Source organism: Palaemon carinicauda, chromosome 10 (assembly GCF_036898095.1).
Source record: "Palaemon carinicauda isolate YSFRI2023 chromosome 10, ASM3689809v2, whole genome shotgun sequence".
Lineage (NCBI taxonomy): Eukaryota > Metazoa > Arthropoda > Malacostraca > Decapoda > Palaemonidae > Palaemon > Palaemon carinicauda.
In genome coordinates this window covers 118,170,994-118,196,452 of record NC_090734.1, presented here as the reverse complement: position 1 = coordinate 118,196,452, position 25,459 = coordinate 118,170,994, and the positions used below count along the sequence as shown (strand labels likewise).

Genomic DNA, 25,459 nt, shown 5'->3' with positions numbered 1-25,459 from the left:
AAGTCGTCGCTGTCTGGAGATTTTCAAATGGACTATGGATCTGACCAAGGAACTGGGCCTCCTGGTCAATTTTGAGGAGTCTCAGCTCGTCCCATCCCAGACCATTGTCTCCTTGGGTATGGATCTTCAGAGTCGAGCTTTTCGGGCTTCTCCGTCGGCCCCAAGATCTTCCAAGCCCTAGAATGCATCCAGAGCATGCTGAGAAGGAACCGATGCTCAGTCAGGTAGTGGATGAGTCTAACAGGGACACTTTCATCGCTGGCCCTGTTCATCGTGTTAGGGAGACTCCACCTCTCCCCCCTTCAGTATCATCTAGCTGCTCACTGGATAAAGGACATGACGCTAGAGACGGTCTCAGTTCCTGTTTCCGAAGAGAGGAGGTCTTCTCTCGCGTGGTGTAAGAACAGCTTTCTTCTCAAGGAAGTCTACCTTTGGCTGTTCAGAAACACGACCGCCGTCTCCTCTCAGACGCATCAGACACGGGCTGGGGTGCGACTTTGGACGGACAAGAATGCTCGGGAACATGGAATCAGGAGCAAAGGACACTTCACATCAATTGCAAGGAGTTGTTGGCGGTTATTCTGGCCTTGATAAACTTCAAGTCCCTCCAGCTTTACAAAGTGGTGGAGTTGGACTCTGACAACACCACAGCCCTGGCTTACATCTTCAAGCAGGGAGGGACTCTTTCGTGGAAGTTGTTCTAGATCGCAAGGGACCTACTCATCTGGTCTAAAGATCGAAAGCTAACTGGTAACGAGGTTCATTCAGGGCGGTATGAATGTCATGGCAGATCACCTCAGCCGGAAGGGTCAGGTCATCCCCACAGAGTGGACCCTTCTCAAGAATGTTTGCAGCAGACTTTGGGCCCTGTGGGGTCAGCCAACCATAGATCTGTTCGCTACCTCGATAACCTAGAGACTCCTGTTGTATTGTTCTCCGATTCCAGACCCAGCAGCAGTTCACGTGGATGCTTTTCTACTGGATTGGTTCCATCTCGACCTGTATGCATTCCCGCCGTTCAAGATTGTCAACAGGGTACTTCAGAAGTTCTCCTCTCACAAAGGGACACGGCTGACGTTGGTTGGCTCCGCTCTGGCCTGCGAGAGAATGGTTCTTAGAGGTACTGCAATGGCTGGTCGACATTCCCAGGACTCTTCCTCTAGGAGTGAACCTTCTAAGTCTACCTCACGTAAAGAAGGTACACCCAATCCTCCACGCTCTTCGTCTGACTGCCTTCAGACTTTCGAAAGACTCTCAAGAGCTAGGGGCTTTTCGAAGGAGGCAGCCAGAGCGATTGCCAAAGCAAGGAGTACATCCACTCTTAGAATCTATCAGTCTCAAGGGGAAGTCTTCCGTAGCTGGTACAAGACCAATGCAGTTTCCTCAACCAGTACCACTGTAACCCAGATTGCTGACTTCCTGTTATATCTAAGGAAAGTAAGATCCCTTTCAGCTCCTACGATCAAGGGTTACAGAAGTATGTTGGCAGCGGTTTTCCGCCACAGAGGCTTGGATCTTTCCACCAACAAAGATCTACAGGACCTCCCTAGGTCTTTTGAGACCTCAAAGGAACGTCGGTTGTCCACTCCAGGCTGGAATCTAGACGTGGTCCTAAGGTTCCTTATGTCATCAAGATTTGAACCTCTCCAATCAGCCTCTTTTTAGGACCTCACATTAAAAACTCTTTTCCTCGTGTGCTTGACAACAGCTAAAAGAGTAAGTGAGATCCACGCCTTCAGCAGGATCATTGTTTTCACATCTGAAACGGCTACATGTTCCTTGCAGCTCGGTTTTTGCTAAACGAGCTTCCTTCACGTCCTTGGCCTAAGTCGTTCGAGATCCCAAGCCTGTCCAACTTGGTGGGGAATGATCTGAAGAGAGTACTTTGCCCAGTTAGAGCTCTTAGGTACTATCTAAAAAGGTCTTAACCTTTACAAGGACAATCAGAAGCCTTATAGTGTGCTATCAAGAAACCTTCTTTTCCAAGTTCTAAGAACTCAGTTTCTTACTATTCAGGCTTCTGATTAGAGAAACACATTCTCATCTGAAGGAAGAAGACCTTGCTTTGCTGAAGGTAAGGACACATGAAGTGGGAGCTGTGGCTACTTCAGTGGCCTTCAAACAGAGCCATTCTCTGCAGAGTGTTATGGATGCAACCTATTGGAGAAGCAAGTCAGTGTTCGCATCATTCTATCTCAAAGATGTCCAGTCTCTTTACGAGTACTGCTACACCCTGGGACCATTCGTAGCAACGAATGCAGTAGTAGGCGAGGGCTCAGCCACTACATTCCCATAATCCCATAACCTTTTAACCTTTCTCTTGAATACTTTTTATGGGTTGTACGGTCGGCTAAGAAGCCTTCCACATCCTTGTTGATTTGGCGGGTGGTCAATTCTTTCTTGAGAAGCGCCGAGGTTAAAGGTTGTGATGAGGTCCTTTAGTATGGGTTGCAGCCCTGTATACTTTAGCACCTTTGAGTTGATTCAGCCTCCCAAGAGGGAAGACAATCTTATTAAAGGCAGAGTAACGGTTCAAGTCGACTTCCTTACCAGGTACTTATTATTTCATTGTTATTGTGGATAACTGATTATATGAAATACGGGATACTTAGCTATCCTTTAGTCTTGTACACTGGTTTTTCACCCACCCCCCTGGGTGTGAATCAGCTACATGATTATCGGGTAAGTTTAATATTGAAAAATGTTATTTTTATTAGTAAAATAAATTTTTGAATATACTTACCCGATAATCATGATTTAATCGACCCTCCCTTCCTCCCCAGAGAGAACCAGTGGACCGAGGAAAAATTGAGGAGGTGTCAACAAGAAGTACTATAGTACCTGGCCACAGGTGGCGCTGGTAAGTACACCCCCTTCTAGTATTGTGATAGCTGGCGTATCCCTCCATAGAATTCTGTCGGGCAACGGAGTTGACAGCTACATGATTATCGGGTAAGTATATTCAAAAATTTATTTTACTAATAAAAATAACATTATTCATATTTTTATTTCCAGGTTTTGCAGGCAAATGTGGTAGTATACAGCTACCATTATCTCCTAGATCCAAAGATTTCGGAAATTGTATCCAAAGAAATGAAGAGTGAATCTTGTGTTGTGTTTGATGAAGCACATAATATTGGTAAGATGTTTGTTTCATTACAACTCCATTTATCATCTATATGCCTATAATAATTCTATCCCTTAATGTTCTAACTCCTCCAGTATTTTGTGTGACAGACTGAAGGAAGTCTCGCTGCACATACCAAACTTACAAGAGTGGTGTTTTCACTAAGCTTTCCTTTCACACAGTTCATTCTTTTAATGTTAAACATTTTAGCAAATGACTTGATGTAGAAAAGAGTGTAAAAATTAATGATCTTTGTTACCTCTCGTATGCTTCCGATATGAAGGGTCTTTGAGTGCCCTCTTTACTCATTCCTGTTTCCAGAGAAAAACATGTGTAGAAACTCTCGTAGTAGTTGACCTCAAATGCAGCTTGGGAATCACACGTCATTTTTTGTGAGACAAGAAAGTTTTCTTATTTCAATCCCACAAATTTCACTGCATATTGTTGTCTTCACAACAAGTGAAATTATTGTCTGAAGTTTAATCGAAGATTCACTGGACCATGTGCTGTGCGACTTCTTTTTTATACCTGTCTCACAAAATTGGGTGACTTTGGAACTTCACACAATCATTTTTAAATATTTAACTTAGCCGGTGAATATATAATAGCTGCTGCTCAGCGGCTTGACAGAAAACACACACAAAAACTCGCGAGCGATCGCTATGAAGGTTGCGGGTGTGCCCACCAGCGCCAACTATCGGCCAGATACCACACATGCATGTAAACAAGCCTTCAATTCTTCTCTGTCGACCTTGACGACAAGACGTATCAATACTCGCTGTATAACCTGGAGTTTTCTCAACATATTTGGTGAAGTACTTCATTTTGGTTTGAGCTTTCGCAGTGCAGGTGTTTTTCCTCAACTTAAACTCTTGAACTCTTTATTGGACAGATTTAATTGTTGATGACTTGGATTGTTTTTTTTGGACTTTCTTTGACTAATTCAAAATGGCTGACGCTTCACAAGCCCCTAGATTTCGTAAGTGTAATGCTAGGGACTGTAATAGGCGTCTTCCAAAGGCCTCTCTCGACCCACATACTGTGTGTTCTAATTGTCGGGGTAAAACCTGTCAATTAGGAGATCGGTGTGAGGAATGCGTGGGGCTTTCGGAATTCGATTGGCTCGAATACGATAAGTATTCTCGTAGGCTAGAGAGAGATAGGGTAAGGAGGAGTTCCTCTAGGTCAGTAGATTTTTCCTCTCCACATGCCCCTGACCCTAATCCTTCCCCTGTAGTGGTTGTACCTAACCCCCCTTCTGGCACTCAGGAACCATCTATGCAAGACATGTTACGTGCTATTCATGCCTTGGGTGAAAGAGTTGAAGCGTTAGCAACTTATCGTAATCAACTCATGGCTGACGTTAAAGAGCTTAAGTGTCAGAGTGCCACAGCGGAAAATAGTGGGAAAGTGATTAGTGCGCAAAGTGTTGTGAACAGTGTTGCGACCGAGGGTTCGTCTGTTCGTGCCTGTCGTTCACCTAGTCCGAGACCTCTTGCAAGCTCCCAAGCCCAGGGGAGAAGTAATGTCGTACGACTTATGGGTTCGAGAGGCCTTGATCAGCGAACAGACGTTCCCTCTATGGTATCAGGCGTATCTCACCAAGATCGCCCCTACCATAAGACGAGAGAGCCCATTTTCTCCTCGTCATCCGAAGGCTTTTCGCATAAGAAACCGTGGAGCAAGGTTTCTAGGCCCCTTAAGCGAAAGTCGGTCCCTTCAGGACAGGTCCAGCGTCCTGGATGTAGTCATTGGGACAGTTCTGACCCGTTGCAGTCATCGGATGACTGCTCGCCGCCTAAGCAACAACGTTACACAGGCTCAGAGAGACTTGGTGTAGGCAAGGTTGTGCCGTCTCAGACGTTAACCCCGTCGTTTACCGCACCCATTCCCGTGGACCCTAAATGGGTTATACTGCAGGACATGCAGACTAAGCTCGCCTCCCTTATGGAAGACTATTCTGCCGATAAGGTTCACGTTGATCCTAGCCGTTTATCTCATCGAGATCCTGGCCTTCAGCCGCCCAAACGAACCTTTGTGCGTCCTGTTGACGTTAGCGTAGCTAAGTCACGTCAGTCACGATATGTAGAGCCTCACTCGATGCGGTCACGTGTTGACTTTCAGCCGCATTTGGACGTTAGGCCACTTCCTAATGCTCCTGTTGACGTTCAGGACGTTCGCCAACCAGCGGAGTTGACTTGTTTTGACGCTGAGCGTCAACCACCGCAGTCTAGAGTTGTTTTGACTGCTCAGACTAGGCAGTCAAAACAGTCTCGAGTGGACGCCGAGCGTCCTCCCGCACCTGTTGTTGTTGACAGTTCACAGACTGTTAAGCAGTTACATGACGTTGCGTCCTGGTCCGCTACTAATGCACCAGTGCGTGTGGACGCTGCGTGTCAAGCATTGCCAACCCCTTTGCTTGTTACTCAGCAGTTGTCAGATGAGGATCCTTCAGATGAGGACGTTGCTGACCCTCAGCATGATGATCAGCCTTCGGATGTAGACGAACCCAGAACAGTTCCTCCATCAATGGACTTTAAGAAAGTCATGTTAATTTTTAAGGAGTTGTTTCCCGATCACTTCGTCGCTGTTGCTCCTCGTTCGCCACCGTCTGAGTTTGCTCTAGGCTTACCTGCTAACATGCCAGCCTTTACAAAACTTGTGCTCTCTCGCTCTTCCAAGAGAGCTTTACGGCTTTTAGGCGACTGGTTGGAAACCAAGAGGAGTTTGGGGAAGACGGCCTTTGCCTTCCCTCCGTCTAAACTCTCGTCTAGATCGAGCGTCTGGTATGCCACGGGAGAAGTTCTCGGCTTGGAAGTCCCGGCCTCTGCCCAGGGTGACTTCTCAAGCCTTGTAGACTCTCCCCGCCGCCTAGCTATGAGACGCTCGAAGATTAGTTGGTCCTCCTCGGACCTTGACCATCTGCTGAAAGGCATTTACAGAGCCTTTGAAGTTTTCAACTTCCTTGACTGGTGTTTGGGAGCCTTAAGTAGGAAAATCTCATCGGCTGATAGAGATGTCTCCTTACTGATTATGTCCTGTATGGATAAAGCCATCTGCGATGGTTCCAATGAGCTCTCCTCCTCTTTTACGTTGGGAGTCTTACAGAAGCGAGAGTCCCTTTGCTCTTTTCTTTCGGCAGGAGTTACTCCCTGTCAGAGATCTGAACTGCTCTTTGCTCCCTTATCAAAGTTTTTGTTCCCGCAACAATTGGTTAAGGACATAGCTTCTTCACTCGTGCAGAAGGACACCCATGACTTGGTGGCGTCCTCTGCTCGCAAAGGGACTCCTTCTACATCCTTTTCAGCTAGACCTAGGATAGACACTCCGGCATCCAGATATATTCCGCCCTTTCGTGGCAGAGCTCCCAGCAGGGGAAGTACTCGTGCCGAGGGAAAGAGAGGAAAGAAGAGAGGAGCCAAGTCCTCACGTGGCAGAGTCTGACTGCCCACAGCCTCAGACAGCAGTAGGAGCCAGATTGAAGAACTTCTGGCAGGCCTGGGAGAAGAGGGGCGCAGACCAACTATCTGTGAGGTTGCTCAGAGAGGGGTACAAAATTCCATTTGTACGCAAACCTCCTCTAGCGACTTCCCCCATCGACCTCTCTCCCAGGTACCGAGAGGAGTCAAAGAGACAAGCCCTAAACCTAGATGTGTCTCTATTGCTAGAGAAGGGAGCGGTGGTGAAAGTCTCGGACCTTCAATCACCGGGGTTTTACAACCGTCTCTTCCTAGTACCGAAGAAGACAGGAGGTTGGAGACCGGTGCTAGACGTCAGTGCACTCAACGTCTTTGTTACGAAGACAAAGTTCACCATGGAGACCACGAAATCAGTCTTAGCAGCGGTCAGAAAGGGAGACTGGATGGTCTCTCTCGACCTAAGAGACGCGTACTTCCACATCCCCATACACCCAGATTCCCAACCGTTTCTGAGGTTTGTTTTCAACAATGTGGTATACCAGTTTCGGGCCCTGTGCTTTGGCCTAAGTCCTGCTCCTCTCGTGTTTACGAGGCTTATGAGGAATGTTGCAAAATTCCTCCATTTATCGGGAATCCGAGCCTCCCTTTACTTGGACGACTGGCTTCTCAGAGCCTCGTCCAGTCATCGCTGTCTGCAGGATCTTCATTGGACATTGGATCTGACCAAGGAATTGGGACTTTTGGTCAACCTCGAAAAGTCCCAGCTGATTCCATCCCAAACTATACTGTATTTAGGGATGGAGATTCGCAGTCCAGTTTTTCGGGCTTTTCCGTCTGCCACCCGAATAGAGCAAGCCCTGCTCAAAGTCCAACTGATGTTGAAGAGAGAACGGTGCTCAGTCAGGAATTGGATGAGTCTAGTAGGAACTCTATCATCCCTGGAGCAGTTTGTCTCGCTAGGAAGGCTACACCTTCGACCTCTCCAGTTCCATCTAGCTTTTCACTGGAAAAAGGACAAGACATTAGAGACGGTCTCAATCCCGGTCTCCGAACCAGTAAAGGCATGCCTGAATTGGTGGAACGACAATATCAGTCTGAGAGAGGGACTTTCCCTAGCAGTTCAGAACCCAAACCACGTACTATTCTCAGACGCGTCGGATATGGGTTGGGGTGCGACCCTGGACGGTCGGGAATGCTCAGGTCTGTGGACCTCAAGTCAGAGGAGCATGCACATCAACGGCAAGGAGCTTTTGGCAGTCCACCTGGCCTTGATGAAATTCGAGAGTCTCCTTCTAAACAAAGTGGTAGAGATCAACTCCGACAATACCACAGCCTTGGCATACATTTCCAAGCAAGGAGGCACCCACTCCCTGACACTGTACGAGATCGCAAGGGACCTGCTCATTTGGTCAAGAGATCGAGGCATCTCCCTGTTAACGAGGTTTATCCAGGGCGACTTGAACGTCTTAGCAGACTGCCTCAGTCGGAGGGGTCAGGTAATTCCTACGGAATGGACCCTCCACAAGGACGTGTGCAAGAGTCTTTGGGCGACTTGGGGTCAACCCACCATAGACCTCTTTGCAACCTCGATGACCAAGAGACTTCCAATCTATTGCTCTCCAGTCCCAGACCCAGCAGCAATGCACATAGACGCATTTCTTCTAGATTGGTCTCATCTGGACCTATATGCATTCCCACCATTCAAGATTGTCAACAAGGTACTGCAGAAGTTCGCCTCTGGAAGGGACAAGGTTGACGTTGGTTGCTCCCCTCTGGCCCGCGAGAGAATGGTTCACCGAGGTACTTCGATGGCTGGTAGACTTTCCAAGGAGTCTTCTTCTAAGGGTAGATCTGTTACGTCAGCCCCACGTAAAGAATATACACCAAAGCCTCCCCGCTCTTCGTCTGACTGCCTTCAGACTATCGAAAGACTCTCTAGAGCTCGAGGCTTTTCGAAGGAGGCAGCCAGTGCGATTGCAAGAGCGAGGAGAGCTTCTACCATTAGAGTATACCAATCGAAGTGGGAAGTCTTTCGAGACTGGTGCAAGTCAGCATCTGTTTCCTCTTCCAGTACCTCTGTAGCCCAAATCGCTGATTTTCTCTTACACCTGAGTAAAGTTCGCTCCCTTTCAGCTACCACGATCAAGGGCTACAGGAGCATGTTGGCTTCGGTCTTTCGGCATAGAGGCTTAGATCTTTCCAACAATAAAGACCTACAAGATCTCCTTAAGTCTTTTGAAACCTCTAAGGAACGTCGTTTGGCAACTCCTGGATGGAACTTAGACGTGGTCCTAAGGTTCCTAATGTCAGACAGGTTTGAGCCATTACATTCAGCCTCCCTGAAGGATCTCACTCTCAAGACACTTTTCCTAGTGTGCTTGGCATCAGCTAAAAGAGTCAGTGAACTGCATGCCTTCAGTAAGAACATCGGCTTTTCTACAGAAAAAGCCACTTGTTCTCTTCAACTTGGTTTCCTGGCCAAAAATGAACTGCCTTCTCGTCCTTGGCCTAAATCTTTTGATATTCCTTGCTTATCAGAGATCGTAGGCAACGAACTGGAAAGAGTGTTATGTCCTGTTAGAGCTCTTAAGTTCTATTTAGCTCGTACTAAGTCATTACGAGGTAAATCTGAGGCATTATGGTGCTCAGTCAAGAAACCATCATTGCCTATGTCAAAGAATGCTTTGTCTTATTTTATCAGATTTTTAATACGAGAAGCTCATTCCCACTTGAATGAGAAAGACCGATGTTTGCTTAAGGTTAAGACGCACGAAGTTAGAGCTATAGCAACCTCCGTGGCCTTCAAGCAAAATAGATCTCTGCAAAGTATCATGGACGCGACTTTTTGGAGAAGCAAGTCAGTGTTCGCGTCATTTTACTTAAAAGATGTCCAGACTCTTTACGAGGACTGCTACACACTGGGTCCATTCGTTGCAGCGAGTGCAGTAGTGGGTGAGGGTTCTACCACTACAATTCCCTAATTCCAATATCCTTTTTTAATCTGTCTCTTGAAATGTTTTTTAATATTGTTTTTTTGGGTTGTACGGAAGGCTAAGAAGCCTTTCGCATCCTGGTTGATTTGGCGGGTGGTCAAAGTCATTTCTTGAGAGCGCCCAGATTAGGGGTTTGATGAGGTCCTGTTGGTATGGGTTGCAACCCTTCATACTTCAGCTCCTGGGAGTCCTTCAGCATCCTAAGAGGATCGCTGGGCTTTGTGAGGAAAGCGGACTAACAAGGCAGAGTAATCGTCTAAGTCAACTTCCTTACCAGGTACCTATATATTTGGGTTTTGTTATATTGATAACTGTCAAAAACTCTAAGCATATACGCTGTAAACTTAATTAACTCTGGTCTCTACCCACCGCCTTGGGTGTGAATCGGCTATTATATATTCACCGGCTAAGTTAAATATTTAAAAATGATATTTTAATTATAAAATAAATTTTTGAATATACTTACCCGGTGAATATATAAATTAAAGGCCCTCCCTTCCTCCCCAATAGAGACGCAGCGGGACGAGAAGAATTGAAGGCTTGTTTACATGCATGTGTGGTATCTGGCCGATAGTTGGCGCTGGTGGGCACACCCGCAACCTTCATAGCGATCGCTCGCGAGTTTTTGTGTGTGTTTTCTGTCGAGCCGCTGAGCAGCAGCTATTATATATTCACCGGGTAAGTATATTCAAAAATTTATTTTATAATTAAAATATCATGTTACGTTATAGGTATACTGTATAAATTATTAACAGGTTGATATCATAAAATTTTTATTTCATAAGGAAAAAATATGATTATTCTTAACTTAGACTTGCATTTTCCTGATAACACTTTATTTTTCTGAAATAGCATAATTAATGATAGATGAAAAATTTACTGTACGACTTAAGCATTTACAGTGTACTCATGTTTGAATTTATCCATCTGAATCAATTCAGATTTAAGGAAGAAAAAAAATTGATCATCAAATGCCATTTCATAATGTGTTTGTCTGTAGTTGGGAGAGAAAAATTGAAATTACAGTAAAGAATTTCTTTTATTAATTGGTAACATGTACTATGGATGGAATTTACCACTGGAACCATGTAGCACTCATGATAAAAGTCTAAATATACATTCTGTTGGTAGCGTTTGTATGCGTATAATTTTTTTTTTAGCTACACCAAGGTACTATTTAGATCCAGATACATGTTGGTACAAATCTATTATAGTTTCGTTAAATTATGTACTGTTTGATAGTTTTTATGGTCATTTTTTTTCTGCTTTGGTGCTCTTATAATACTCTTGTTGACAGATAATATCTGTGTAGACTCCATGAGTATCAGTATCAACAGAAAGGTTTTAGACAAGGCCAAAAACTGCATATCTACTCTACATGATCACATTCAGAGGTAAGTTGGGAATTTTTAAAGTTTAGTACATACTGTAATTTGTTAATTTCCGTGTCATTACGTGAAGAAATTGTTTTTTGAAGAAATGAGTAGAAATTAGGGTAAAGAATATAACCTTCAGTTCACTGTACTGTTTTTATTAGATTTATCATTGGGGATTACCATGTAAGGAGCTGATGTCTAGTTTATTTTTTCATATACAATACAAATTGTTTTGGAGTTTTTAGATACTGTATGTGGGTGTAGTGCATATTACATTTCTGGTCACTCATTCAGAAATGTCCTTACAATACTAGTGATTTTTAAAGTTGAAAAGAATTGTCAGCTGGTACTCGTCCCTGCATCATCAACATCGTTTTCAGTTATGTCAGGATGCCAGAAAACTTGGAATCAGTCAATCAATCAATTAATCAGCTTATTGAAGGGCTCACACTATGCTGTCAGACATATAAATTAACCATGTTGCCTTTAGTTTTTTTTCTCCTGGCATAAGTCCTTATCTTCAAAGATTTCGGAAGTATAAATTTTAAACCATAATGCCTTGCACATTTCTGGATGCAGTGAGCATTCTGACAAAAGGACAAGTTTCCATGTCTGACTCTGCCTTCCTAAAACAATTATAAGTATAAAGTTGTTTTATAAATCATTTGTGGTTGATGGTGATTGAAGAATTTATGTTGTAGATCCAAACAGTATAACAAGGTTATACAAAGAGGTGAAAGATCAATTAGGAATGCTAATCAAAGACTTTTATTTGGCATTCATACTCCTGTCATGAAGTAAAAATCAATTTGAAACTCTTAAGGTTGTATGCAAATTTAAATTAGGCCGAGAACTTTTTACCGTGAAAGAACGATATTCCATATTTGAAGTGCCAACTCCTTTAATAAAAAATCTTTTGTGTTTTTTTACTGAGGTCAAAGTATGTCATAAATTTTGTCTGGCAGGGAAATTTTGTTTTGCAATCACATCTTGTTCATGAATGTATAACTTTTTCCTGAAATAAACTAATCTATTCATTCCAGAATTAAGGAATCTGATAGTAATCGTTTACAAGAGGAATACAACAGGTTAATGGCTGGTCTTCGTCAGGCAGCTAGAAGTGAAGATGTCGTAGCTAATCCTGTATTTCCTAATGATATCTTGGAAGGTTTGTATGAAATTTTGTCTTTTTATCAGTATATTATTAAAATTGGACTCCAGTTGAAGATAAAAATTGTTGAAATCATTATCTCTTTGTGTTGTTAAAGAATTGTGATATTTAAACTGCAACAAAACTTGCATGTGAGTACTTGAAATGATATTGATTCCTGGAAAGGAAAGCACTATTACATCAAAGTGAAAAGAAATAAAATAATCATACCGTGCTAGGCAGTATATCTTAGAAATCCATGTTTGCCAACGGTTGTACGATTATAAGCGGATAAGCAACCTGGTGGAATAATGAGAATTTTGGGTGTGCAGGAAATGCCCCCTAAATCTCTATAAAATCACTGGCAGCAGGGTGAAGAATTGGTCTTTAGGCAATATACTGTATGAGATGTCACTTCGGCTTCTACTCTCGATGCCTGGCGGATGTTCTTACTGGAATCAGTCAATAGGTGTAGGAGGAGATGATGATGATAATGGCGATGTACTCATCCATAAAAGCAAAGGAGGACAACAAAATCTTATGGGCTACTGCATTTGAAATTATTGAAATATAAAAAAACGTTTCTTAGACAATACATACATATACCAAAGGCACTTCCCCCAATTTTGGGGGGTAGCCGACAACAACAAGAAACAAAACAAAAAGGGGACCTCTACTCTCTACGTTCCTCCAGCCTAACCAGGGACTCAGCCGAGTTCAGCTGGTACTGCTAGGGTGCCACAGCCCAACCTCCCACATTTCCACCACAGATGAAGCTTCATACTGCTGAGTCCCCTACTGCTGCTACCTCCGCGGTCATCTAAGGCACCGGAGGAAGCAGCAGGGCCTACCGGAACTGCGTCACAATCGCTCGCCATTCATTCCTATTTCTAGCACGCTCTCTTGCCTCTCTCACATCTATCCTCCTATCACCCAGAGCTTTCTTCACACCATCCATCCACCCAAACCTTGGCCTTCCTCTTGTACTTCTCCCATCAACTCTTGCATTCATCACCTTCTTTAGCAGACAGCCATTTTCCATTCTCTCAACATGGCCAAACCACCTCAACACATTCATATCCACTCTAGCCGCTAACTCATTTCTTACACCCGTTCTCACCCTCACCACTTCGTTCCTAACCCTATCTACTCGAGATACACCAGCCATACTCCTCAGACACTTCATCTCAAACACATTCAATTTCTGTCTCTCCATCACTTTCATTCCCCACAACTCCGATCCATACATCACAGTTGGTACAATCACTTTCTCATACAGAACTCTCTTTACATTCATGCCTAATCCTCTATTTTTTACTACTCCCTTAACTGCCCCCAACACTTTGCAACCTTCATTCACTCTCTGACGTACATCTGCTTCCACTCCACCATTTGCTGCAACAACAGACCCCAAGTACTTAAACTGATCCACCTCCTCAAGTAACTCTCCATTCAACATGACATTCAACCTTGCACCACCTTCCCTTCTCGTACATCTCATAACCTTACTCTTACCCACATTAACTCTCAACTTTCTTCTCTCACACACACTTCCAAATTCTGTCACTAGTCGGTCAAGCTTCTCTTCTGTGTCTGCTACCAGTACAGTATCATCCGCAAACAACAACTGATTTACCTCCCATTCATGATCATTCTCGCCTACCAGTTTTAATCCTCGTCCAAGCACTCTAGCATTCACCTCTCTCACCACTCCATCAACATACAAGTTAAACAACCACGGCGACATCACACATCCCTGTCTCAGCCCCACTCTCACCGGAAACCAATCGCTCACCTCATTTCCTATTCTAACACATGCTTTACTACCTGTGTAGAAACTTTTCACTGCTTGCAACAACCTTCCACCAACTCCATATAACCTCATCACATTCCACATTGCTTCCCTATCAACTCTATCATATGCTTTCTCCAGATCCATAAACACAACATACACCTCCTTACCTTTTGCTAAATATTTCTCGCATATCTGCCTAACTGTAAAAATCTGATTCATACAACCCCTACCTCTTCTAAAACCACCCTGTACTTCCAAGATTGCATTCTCTGTTTTATCCTTAATCCTATTAATCAGTATTCTACCATACACTTTTCCAACTACACTCAACAAACTAATACCTCTTGAATTACAACACTCATGCACATCTCCCTTACCCTTATATAGTGGTACAATACATGCACAGACCCAATCTACTGGTACCATTGACAACACAAAACACACATTAAACAATCTCACCAACCATTCAAGTACAGTCACACCCCCTTCCTTCAACATCTCAGCTTTCACACCATCCATACCCGATGCTTTTCCTACTCTCGTTTCATCTAGTGCTCTCCTCACTTCCTCTATTGTAATCTCTCTCTCATTCTCATCTCCCATCACTGGCACCTCAACACCTGGAACCGCAATTATATCTGCCTCCCTATCATCCTCAACATTCAGCAAACTTTCAAAATATTCCGCCCACCTTTTCCTTGCCTCCTCTCCTTTTAAAAACCTTCCATTTCCATTAGACAATGTTTGCAAAAAATCTCTTAACAAGAATTTAGGAAAGTAGAAAATGTTATCGAGAAGCAGAATAGGATGCATTAAATCTAGATCCATTAGAAACTTAATGCATTGAATTACTAAATAAGTTTCAAGTGGAGATATATGACAGTATTGTTGATCAAAAATAAATACTGCAAGGATCAGACCAATCGTGAAAAAATTTTCTAAGGATCCTTTGAATTAAAGAAGATGCCTATCTTATGTACATGTAATTTTGACATCCTGCACCAATTTCCGAACATAGGAGGTTACTTTGATTGTATTGTAGTTATCCACCAGTAGGAATACTGTAGTGCCTGGCTTGCCAGAAACTTTACATGAAGCTACCTGCTGCCAGATATTTTCTATGTCCTTTAGTCTTCAAACCACCATTCATTATTTTGATCGCCAGAATAGACAAGTCTCGTAAACCACAATGCAGTTGCTATCCTGCATATTCATTGGGACTTTACATATGCTGCCAAGCAAATCAAACTTCTCATGGATGAAAAATTTTATTATCCACATAGACTATATTATAATATTTAAGAATGATTTATGGTAAATACAGTAATTGTTATGATAAAAAGATACAACATAGATATACTTCTGCATTAAATAGTTTTATCTAATATCTTAATGTTGACAGTTGTGATTTTTAGTATTCGTGTTTAGTAATATTATAGTGTGCCTGTCAGATATTATTGAAAATGTTAATTTTCAATATTAAACTTACCCGGTGATCATATAGCTGTCAGCTCTGCTGCCCGACAGAAAAACCTAAGGACAAAATACGCCAGCGATCGCTATACAGGTGGGGGTGTACATCAACAGCGCCATCTGTCGAGCAGGTACTCAAGTACTCCATGTCAACACAGAACCAATTTTCTCTCTGTCGTGCCACTGGCAAGACCTACTAAATACGCTGTTGCTTTCTGGATTGATTTTCACGTTATTTGGTGAAGTATTCATTTCTGGTTATTAGCTTTCGCTGTGCAGAGGTTATCTTCAATACTTCCTTGCATTCTTTTGTTGAATTTTGGATTATTTGTTGACGACTTGGATAGATTTTGAATTCCCCCTTTGACTAATTCAAGATGTCTGACCCTTCTCAAGTCCCCAAGTACAGGAAGTGCAGCGCTAGGGACTGTTCAAGGCGTCTTCTGAAGGCCTCTATCGATCCGCACACCGTTTGTTCCAATTGTAGGGGTAAAGCCTGTCAATTGGAAGATCGATGTGAGGAATGCGTTGGGCTTTCGGAATTCGATTTTCAAGAATTCCTGAAATATGCACGTAGGCTAGAGAGGGATAGAGTCAGGAGGAGTTCGTCTCGCTCAGTTGATTTTTCCTCTCCCCATGCCCCACAACCTATTCCTTCCCCTGTAGTGGTTGCTCCCGACCCCCCTGCTAGCTCTCATCAACCTTCGATGGCAGATATGATGCGTGCCATCCAGGCTCTGGGTGAGAGAGTCGAGTCATTGGCGAATGACCGCAATCAACTCATGGCTGACGTCAGGGAGTTGAAAGGTAAAAGTGCAGTGGGAAGTGAAGTGAGTGTTAGTGCAGTGAAAAGTGTCAGTGTTACGCATGAGGGTGCGTCTGTTCGTGCCTGTCGTCCTCCCAGTCCGGGACCTCTTGCAAGCTCCCAAGCCCAGGGGAGAAGCAATGTCGTACGACCAAAGGGTTCGACAGGCTTTAATCAGCGGACAGACGTTCCCTCCGTGGTTTCGGACGTATCTTGCCTAGATCGTCCCACCCACAAGAAGACGAGTGAGCCCGTTCATTCCTCGTCTGCGGAAGAGGTTTCTCGCCAGAAACGATGGACCAAGGTCTCACGGCCTCTTAAACGCAAGGTCCCTTCCGAGCAACTCCAACGGCCCAGGTGTAGCCACTGGGTCAGTTCGGACTCGCTGCAGTCCTCCGACGACTGCACGCCTCCTAAGAGAGGCAAAGTGGTACCGCAACAGGCAGTAACTCCGTCTGTTGCCGCACCAGCTGCTGTAGACCCTAAGTGGTCTTTGCTACAGTCTATGCAGACTCAGTTAGCTTCCTTTATGCAGGAGTATCGTGCGGAGAAGGTTGACGCTGCACCCGTTAGCCTACAACCAACCACGGTTGTGCGCCCAGCAGACGCTGAGGCTGCCTGCTCCCACACTCCAGCTGTGAGAGCTCCACCACCCATGCGCAGTCGACCCTGCCAGACGCATGTTGACGTTCACCGACGCACGGAACCCTCCGTTGACGTTCGTGTGCTACCACAACAACAGGAGGGTGGAGTTAAGTTGCCGTGTTTTGACGCGGTGCGTCAGCCTCCGCAACCCACGGTGGTCTCCGCTATCCGACCACAGTCAGGAGTAGACACTTTGCGTCCCCACTCAGCTATGGTTGTTGCCAGTTCTCAGACTGACCAACAGTTCCATGACGTTGGGTCCAGTGCAGCCACGCATGCACCCGTGCTGCCGGACTCAGCCGTCCAGCTTTTACCTACTCCTTTGCCGCTTCCTCCTCAACATTCAGACGATGGACTCTCTGATGATGACGACGCTGCACATCTTGACGACCAACACTCGGACATCGACGAACCCAAGACCACGCCTCCCTCCTTAGACTTTAGGAAAGTGCTTGCGCTGTTCAAGGATTTATATCCGGATCAGTTTGTGTCTGCAGCACCACGCTCGCCTCCCTCTGAGTTCGCTTTAGGCATGCAGTCAGCAGCACCTGCCTTTACGAAGCTCGTACTCGCTCGCTCGTCCAAGAGAGCTTTAAGGGTACTGGGAGAGTGGTTGCAGTCCAAAAAGCAACTTGGGAAGACAACCTTCATGTTTCCCCCGGCCAAGCTTGCTTCCAGATCTAGCGTCTGGTATGCCACGGGAGAAGTTCTCGGCTTGGGAGTTCCTGCCTCTGCCCAGGGCGACTTCTCAAGTCTGGTAGACTCTCCCCGCAGGCTGGCTATGAGACGCTCCAAGATTTGCTGGACTCCTTCGGATATGGACCATCTTATGAAAGGAGTTTTCCGTGCATTCGAAGTCTTTAACTTCTTGGACTGGTGTTTGGGAGCGTTGAGCAGGAAGACCTCCCCTTCTGACAAGGAAACTTCCATGCTCATTATGTCCTGCATGGACAAAGCCATACGGGATGGTTCTAGTGAGCTTGCGGCTTCTTTCGTGTCCGGGGTCCTCAAGAAGCGGGATCACCTTTGCTCCTTCTTGTCAGCTGGAGTCACCCCATGTCAAAAGTCGGAACTTATGTTTGCTCCGCTCTCGAAGTGTCTCTTCCCTGAAGAGTTGATCAAGGAGATTGCCGCCTCCTTGATCCAGAAAGACACTCATGACCTGGTGGCGTCATCCGCACGCAAAGCCACCCCTTTGCCCTCCGTGCCTAGACCCAGGATGGACACTCCAGCGTCAAGGTTCATTCCGCCCTTTCGTGGCAGAGCTTCCAGCAGAGGAGGTGCTCGTGCCGAAAGTCAACGTGGGAGCAAGAAGAAGGGTTCTAAGTCCTCTAGAGGCAGAGTCTGACTGCCACCTTCTTCAGACAGCAGTGGGAGCCAGGCTCAAGAACTACTGGCAGGCCTGGGAGAACAGGGGCGCAGACGCACAGTCTGTGAAGTTACTCAGAGAGGGGTACAGGATTCCATTCTTGCGCAAGCCCCCTCTAGCAACAACTCCCATCGACCTCTCTCCCAGGTACAGAGAGGAGGACAAGAGACTAGCTTTACAGCAAGAGGTGTCTCTCTTACTACAAAAGGGAGCGGTAGTCATAGTCCGGGACCATCAATCCCCGGGCTTCTACAACCGTCTCTTCTTAGTGGCGAAGAAGACAGGAGGGTGGAGACCGGTGCTAGACGTCAGTGCTCTGAATGTCTTTGTCACAAAGCAGACGTTCACCATGGAGACGACAAAGTCGGTTCTAGCATCGGTCAGGAAGGAAGACTGGATGGTCTCGTTAGACCTAAAGGACGCTTACTTTCACGTCCCCATCCACCCAGATTCCCAACCTTTTCTAAGGTTCGTTTTCGGGAAGGTTGTATACCAGTTCCAAGCCCTGTGCTTTGGCCTAAGCACGGCACCTCTTGTTTTTACCAAACTGATGAGGAATATTGCCAAATTCCTGCATTTAGCAGACATCAGAGCCTCCCTCTATTTGGACGACTGGCTTTTAAGAGCTGCGTCAAGTCGTCGCTGTCTGGAGAATCTAAAGTGGACTCTGGATCTGACCAAGGAATTGGGTCTCCTGGTCAATATGGAAAAGTCCCAACTCGTCCCATCCCAAACTATAGTATACCTAGGAATGGAGATTCAGAGTCAAGCTTTTCGGGCTTTTCCGTCGGCCCCCAGAATCAGTCAAGCCCAAGAATGCATCCAGAACATGCTGAAGAAGGACCGATGTTCAGTCAGACAGTGGATGAGTCTGATAGGGACGCTTTCATCACTGGACCAGTTCATCGCGTTAGGGAGACTCCACCTCCGACCCCTTCAATTTCACCTAGCTGTTCACTGGAGAAAGGACAAGACGCTAGAAGCGGTCTCGGTTCCTATTTCCGAGAAAATGAAGTCTTCACTGACTTGGTGGAAGAACAACATTCTCCTCAGGGAGGGTCTGCCACTGGCTGTTCAGACCCCCGACCACCTTCTCTTCTCGGACGCATCGGACACGGGCTGGGGTGCGACATTGGACGGTCGGGAATGCTCGGGCACGTGGAATACGGATCAAAGAACGTTGCACATCAACTGCAAGGAGCTACTGGCAGTTCATCTGGCCTTGAGAAGCTTCAAGTCCCTCCTTCTAGGCAAGGTGGTGGAGGTGAACTCCGACAACACCACAGCCTTGGCGTACATCTCCAAGCAAGGAGGGACTCATTCGATGACGTTGTACGAGATCGCAAGGGACCTCCTCACCTGGTCAAGAGATCGAAACATATCCCTAGTAACGAGGTTCATTCAAGGCGACATGAATGTCATGGCAGACCGCCTCAGCCGGAAGGGTCAAATCATCCCAACAGAGTGGACCCTTCACAAGAATGTATGCAACAGACTATGGGCCTTGTGGGGTCAGCCTACCATAGATCTGTTCGCAACCTCGATGACCAAGAGGCTCCCAATTTATTGCTCACCGATTCCGGACCCAGCAGCAGTTCACATAGATGCCTTTCTTCTGGATTGGTCCCATCTAGACCTTTATGCGTTCCCCCCGTTCAAGATTGTCAACAGAGTACTGCAGAAGTTCGCCTCTCACGAAGGGACAAGGTTGACGTTGGTTGCTCCCCTCTGGCCCGCGAGAGAATGGTTCACCGAGGTACTGCAATGGCTAGTAGACGTTCCCAGAACACTTCCTCTAAGAGTGGACCTTCTGCGTCAGCCGCATGTAAAGAAGGTACACCCAAGCCTCCACGCTCTTCGTCTGACTGCCTTCAGACTATCGAAAGACTCTCGAGAGCTAGAGGCTTTTCGAAGGAGGCAGCCAGAGCGATTGCTAGAGCAAGGAGGACATCCACTCTCAAAGTCTACCAGTCGAAGTGGGAAGTCTTCCGAAGCTGGTGCAAGTCGAAATCAGTATCCTCAACCAGTACCTCTGTAACTCAGATAGCTGACTTCCTTTTATACCTAAGGAAGGATAGATCCCTTTCAGCTCCCACGATCAAGGGTTACAGAAGCATGTTGGCAGCAGTCTTCCGTCACAGAGGCTTAGATCTTTCCAACAACAAAGATCTACAGGACCTCCTTAAGTCTTTTGAGACCTCGAAGGAGCGTCGGTTGGCCACACCAGGTTGGAACTTAGACGTGGTACTAAGATTCCTTATGTCAGCAAGGTTCGAACCACTTCAATCAGCCTCTTTTAAAGATCTCACTTTGAAGACTCTTTTCCTCGTCTGCTTAGCAACAGCTAAAAGAGTCAGTGAGATACACGCCTTCAGCAGGAACATTGGATTTACATCTGAAACGGCTACATGTTCCTTACAGCTTGGTTTTTTAGCCAAAAACGAACTTCCTTCTCGTCCTTGGCCCAAATCGTTCGATATTCCAAGCCTTGCTAATTTGGTTGGAAATGAACAAGAAAGAGTACTATGCCCTGTAAGAGCTCTTAAGTACTATTTGAGACGTACTAAACCATTACGTGGACAGTCAAGCTTTATGGTGCGCCATTAAGAAACCTTCTTTACCTATGTCGAAGAATGCAGTTTCTTATTATATCAGACTTTTGATTCGAGAAGCTCATTTCCATCTGAATGAGGAGGACCATGCTTTGCTGAAGGTAAGGACACATGAAGTTAGAGCTGTCGCAACTTCAGTGGCCTTCAAACAAAACATCTCTGCAGAGTGTAATGGATGCAACCTATTGGAGAAGCAAATCAGTGTTCGCATCATTTTACCTTAAAGATGTCCAGTCTCTTTACGAGAACTGCTACACCCTGGGACCATTCGTAGCAGCGAGTGCAGTAGTGGGTGAGGGCTCAACCACTACATTCCCCTAATCCCATAACCTTTTTAATCTTTCTCTTGAAATGTTTTTTATTGTTGTTTTTTGGGTTGTCCGGAAGGCTAAGAAGCCTTTCGCATCCTGGTTGATTTGGCGGGTGGTCAAATTCTTTCTTGAGAAGCGCCTATATTAGAGGTTTTGATGAGGTCCTTTAGTATGGGTTGCAACCCTTCATACTTCAGCTCCTAGGAGTCGCTCAGCATCCTATGAGGATCGCGAGGCTCAGTAAGGAAGACGTACTTAAAAAGGCAGAGTAATTGTTCAAGTCGACTTCCTTACCAGGTACTTATTAATTTTATGTTTGTTATTTTGAATAACTGCTAAAATGAAATACAAAATACTTAGCTCTTAATGTTAACATATATGCTGGTCTCTACCCACCCCCCTGGGTGTGAATCAGCTATATGATCACCGGGTAAGTTTAATATTGAAAAATGTTATTTTCATTAGTAAAATAAATTTTTGAATATACTTACCCGGTGATCATAAATTAAAGGACCCACCCTTCCTCCCCAATAGAGACCCAGTGGGCCGAGGAGAAAATTGGTTCTGTGTTGACATGGAGTACTTGAGTACCTGCTCGACAGATGGCGCTGTTGATGTACACCCCCACCTGTATAGCGATCGCTGGCGTATTTTGTCCTTAGGTTTTTCTGTCGGGCAGCAGAGCTGACAGCTATATGATCACCGGGTAAGTATATTCAAAAATTTATTTTACTAATGAAAATAACATTTTATTATGCACACAAAGTTTTATTATGATTTTCTTCAGATAATATCCCTGGCACAATCAGAACAGCAGACTATTTTGTATCATTTATGAGGCGCTTAGTAGATTTTCTAAAACATCGTCTCACTGTGACCCATGCTGTTCAAGAATCTCCGGCTGGTATACTCAGGGACCTGAAAAATCGGGCATTTATCGAGCGAAAACCTTTGAGGTAAGCCTATGAAATTTTGATTGCTGGTAATTTTTTTGTTTGGGGGTTTATTTTTCAGCCAGTTAACTTTAAATTCTTAGGGAGAAGTTGATTAGAAGTATTGACCTAATGAAAAGGACAAAATATTTTGAACTTTTCTTGATTCCTTTATCTTAAGTACAATACTTCCTTTATTCTGTCACTTCACTTTTTGTTCCAGATTCTGCACAGAGCGACTGTCTTCAATAGTTAGATCACTTGAGCTTACAGATGTGTCTGATCTGGCTCCCCTTGTTGCAGTAGCTCATTTTGCCACGCTAGTGTCAACATATCTTCAAGGATTTGTAGTGATAATCGAGCCTTTCGAGGATAAAGCCCCTAACATTCCAAATCCAATATTGTACTTGAGGTAAATCATCTTAAGTTCCTTTCATTTGTATATATAGTAGGGGGTATTAAGTTTGAATGTTATTGTTTAAATAATTTGCAATGCACACTTCTTAAATTATCATTCTTTAATAGTAGATAAGAATATTGAGAGAGTATTTTATTTCTTGGAAGTATTTCATTACTCTTCTCCTAGCTAACACAATCTATTGTCCAAAACTGTTATCCTACCAGAGCTCCAACTAGTATACAACTAGTGTAAATTGTCTACTTCTAATTGTTTGAAAGTTAAAAACTTGGTGCAGCATGTAACCCGGCCACGTAAGTCCATGTAGGTTGGTGCTAAGGGTAATGAATTAAAATCATAGATTCCTGATATTCTCTTATATTAAAGACACAAACATGAAAGTGGAAGTAAGTCCCATTCTTGTCACACTTCACCGACCACTTTACAACAACTGCCTTATTCTGCACATGGCAGGAACTAATAACAGTGTTGTCACATGAAATTTAATGTTGCCACGGTGTCTGACCTAGACAGTGGTCGTGTAAAAGAGATAATAGTTTATGTAATAACAAAGTATAAATGGTAAATTAAATTAATTCTTCCCTAGATTAATGATAACATGAATGCATATGAGCTGTGCATAATATTTGATATCTATGCAAAAACTATGTTGCTTAATGGTTTAGTTTCCATGAGAAATTTAGAAATGATGATTATGCTTTCAAAGCTATTCTCAATTTGCCTCTTTCTTTATGGTGGATAATTGTTTTCTTAGTTTATGGGTCTTCCAATAAACTAATTTTGATAACAATTATGACAGTTGCTTTGGTACCCTCATTTCAAGTCAATACTGTTTTCAAAACCTGTCGATCAAAGAGTTAAAGAATATTTCACCTACTGATATTTTCATAGTATCATAATATTTCTAGTCTTTATGCGAGTCAAAACAATGCTTTGTTAAATAATTAGGAATCGTGTAGATATGATTGTCTGAATAAACTGTTTTTTGTACTCTGGTAATGCTTTTCCAAAGAGACCTCAAATGTACAGTACAATGATACCTTGGTTTACAAGTACTTTGAAATACAGATACTGTATAGTACTCATCGGCTTACATCTAATCGACTTTACAGATTAGGCTTAAACCAAGGCACTACTGTGTTACAGATTAGACTCGTAAACCAATGCACTACTGTGTTACAGATTAGATACAAAACCAATGCACTACTGTATTACAGATTAGACACAAAACCAATGCACTATTGTGTTACAGATTAGACTCTTAAACCAAGGCTCTACTGTGTTACAGATTAAACTTAAACAAAGGTACTACTGTGTTACAGATTAGACTCTCAAACCAAGGAACTACTGTGTTACAGATTAAACTCTTAAACCAAGGCACTACTGTGCTTTGAGCTGAAGTTTAAGCTTTGGTTTGTGGTACAAATTTCTTCTTCATAATTATCACAAACTTATTTTGATGAGTAAGTGTAGATTTGAGCCAGTATACATTGAAGTTTGAAAATTTGGAATCATTCATTACCACCTCATTTATATTCCTCTCATGATTTCAGGTGTCTTGATTCTTCCCTCGCCATCAAGCCAGTCTTCACCAAATTCCAGACTGTTGTCATTACATCTGGAACATTGTCACCATTAGACATGTATCCCAAGATTTTAGATTTCCATCCTGTAATTCAAAATTCTTTTACTATGACATTGGCTCGCTCATGTATCCTTCCAATGGTAAGTTCTGTACCTTGTTTTATGTAGAGAATTTTTGTTATATAATATTTAGAATATTTAGCTTACACCTGAAAAGAAATGTAAGAAATGTGACCATCATTCCCATGAAAATTCAAAGGTGTTTGTAGCCAAGAGAATCTGAGCTCCATTGCTTTTACCTTATGCAAAGGGTATTCAAACAGATTTATTTCTAAGTTATAAATAATCCACTATGATATTTATGTCTTCTTTATAGCTAGACTACCTCATCACAGTAAGCATGTGAACTAACTTGAAATTCTCTCCAAAGAAACCTTTTTACAAACATTGAGAGATGTAGGTCTATAAATATCTGGAACCTTCATCTTCAAGGCTTGTATAAGATTGACGTTCTAATCTCACAGAATCAATTAGTGGCACTACCTGCAATATCTATAGTTTGTTCAAAACATACTGAACATAGTTTTACTGAACAAGGACCACTAATCTCAGCCGAAATACTTGCAAGCATTTCTAATAAGGGGAAGTGTTAAAAGAAATTGAAACAACTCATAGTCTCAAAACCATTTAATACTGAATGAGGGCAAAAAAGATGAATACAATATGTAAAATAACATCCCAATTCTGACAGGCAGACAGGATTATTGGCATCCTATACTGACAGGCTTAAAGATGTCTAAGATTAAGCATTGATCTATGCTTTATCCTTATAATTTTTGAAAGGACACCTTGAATGGAAATTTTTATATAAAAAAGACCATCTTAAAAAGTTTTAAAAATTTGAGCCTAGCTAGTTCTAGTTATTGATATATTCTTAGACTGAAACTCATTATTTTGTTACAAAATAATGGTAGACTGTCTTTTAGACTTCCAGAGGACAATCTAGATGGTTGCAAAAACTTTGGGTTCAAGAATGTCATCAAAAGTCCTCAGGTGATTAGATGTAAAGTGGATGTATTTCGGTTAATCACCTTTAAAATGGTTCCTCTAAGCAGATTGATTAGTGCGACAATCTTCTCTGACACTTGGCAGCAGACGATCCAAGTCTGCGGATCACTTTCCTTATGTCCCGAACAGGGCTGTTTAGTCATTGGGGTTTACAGAAAGCCTGAACTTTGTTACACACCTAGATCTTAGTAAAAGTAGGGAATGTTTAAAAGTCTAGAATTTCCTGTAGCAAAAGGGTACCTATCTTTTATGACAAGGGATCCAAAACAAGATGACAAAACACCTCAATCGTTGTTTATCTATTGTTCCCTGGTAGTCATTCATCCAAATATTGACCAGCCCCAGCATTATTCAGCATCGCTAAACTGACAAAAATTGGTGT

General features: G+C 43.7%; 1 protein-coding gene across 5 annotated transcripts in view; it reads left to right on the top strand.

Moving 5' to 3' along the window:
- The window catches only part of Xpd (general transcription and DNA repair factor IIH helicase subunit Xpd), a 436,267-nt gene that overhangs the window by 390,395 nt on the left and 20,413 nt on the right, over positions 1 to 25,459 (top strand). For all 5 annotated transcript variants that reach the window (XM_068381754.1, XM_068381755.1, XM_068381756.1 and 2 more), the window contains 6 exons: positions 3,016 to 3,139; positions 10,837 to 10,933; positions 11,959 to 12,083; positions 21,863 to 22,031; positions 22,231 to 22,419; positions 23,979 to 24,150. In XM_068381754.1, coding sequence (XP_068237855.1) covers positions 3,016 to 3,139; positions 10,837 to 10,933; positions 11,959 to 12,083; positions 21,863 to 22,031; positions 22,231 to 22,419; positions 23,979 to 24,150 — 876 coding nt within the window. The remainder of the gene's footprint in view (positions 1 to 3,015; positions 3,140 to 10,836; positions 10,934 to 11,958; positions 12,084 to 21,862; positions 22,032 to 22,230; positions 22,420 to 23,978; positions 24,151 to 25,459) is intronic.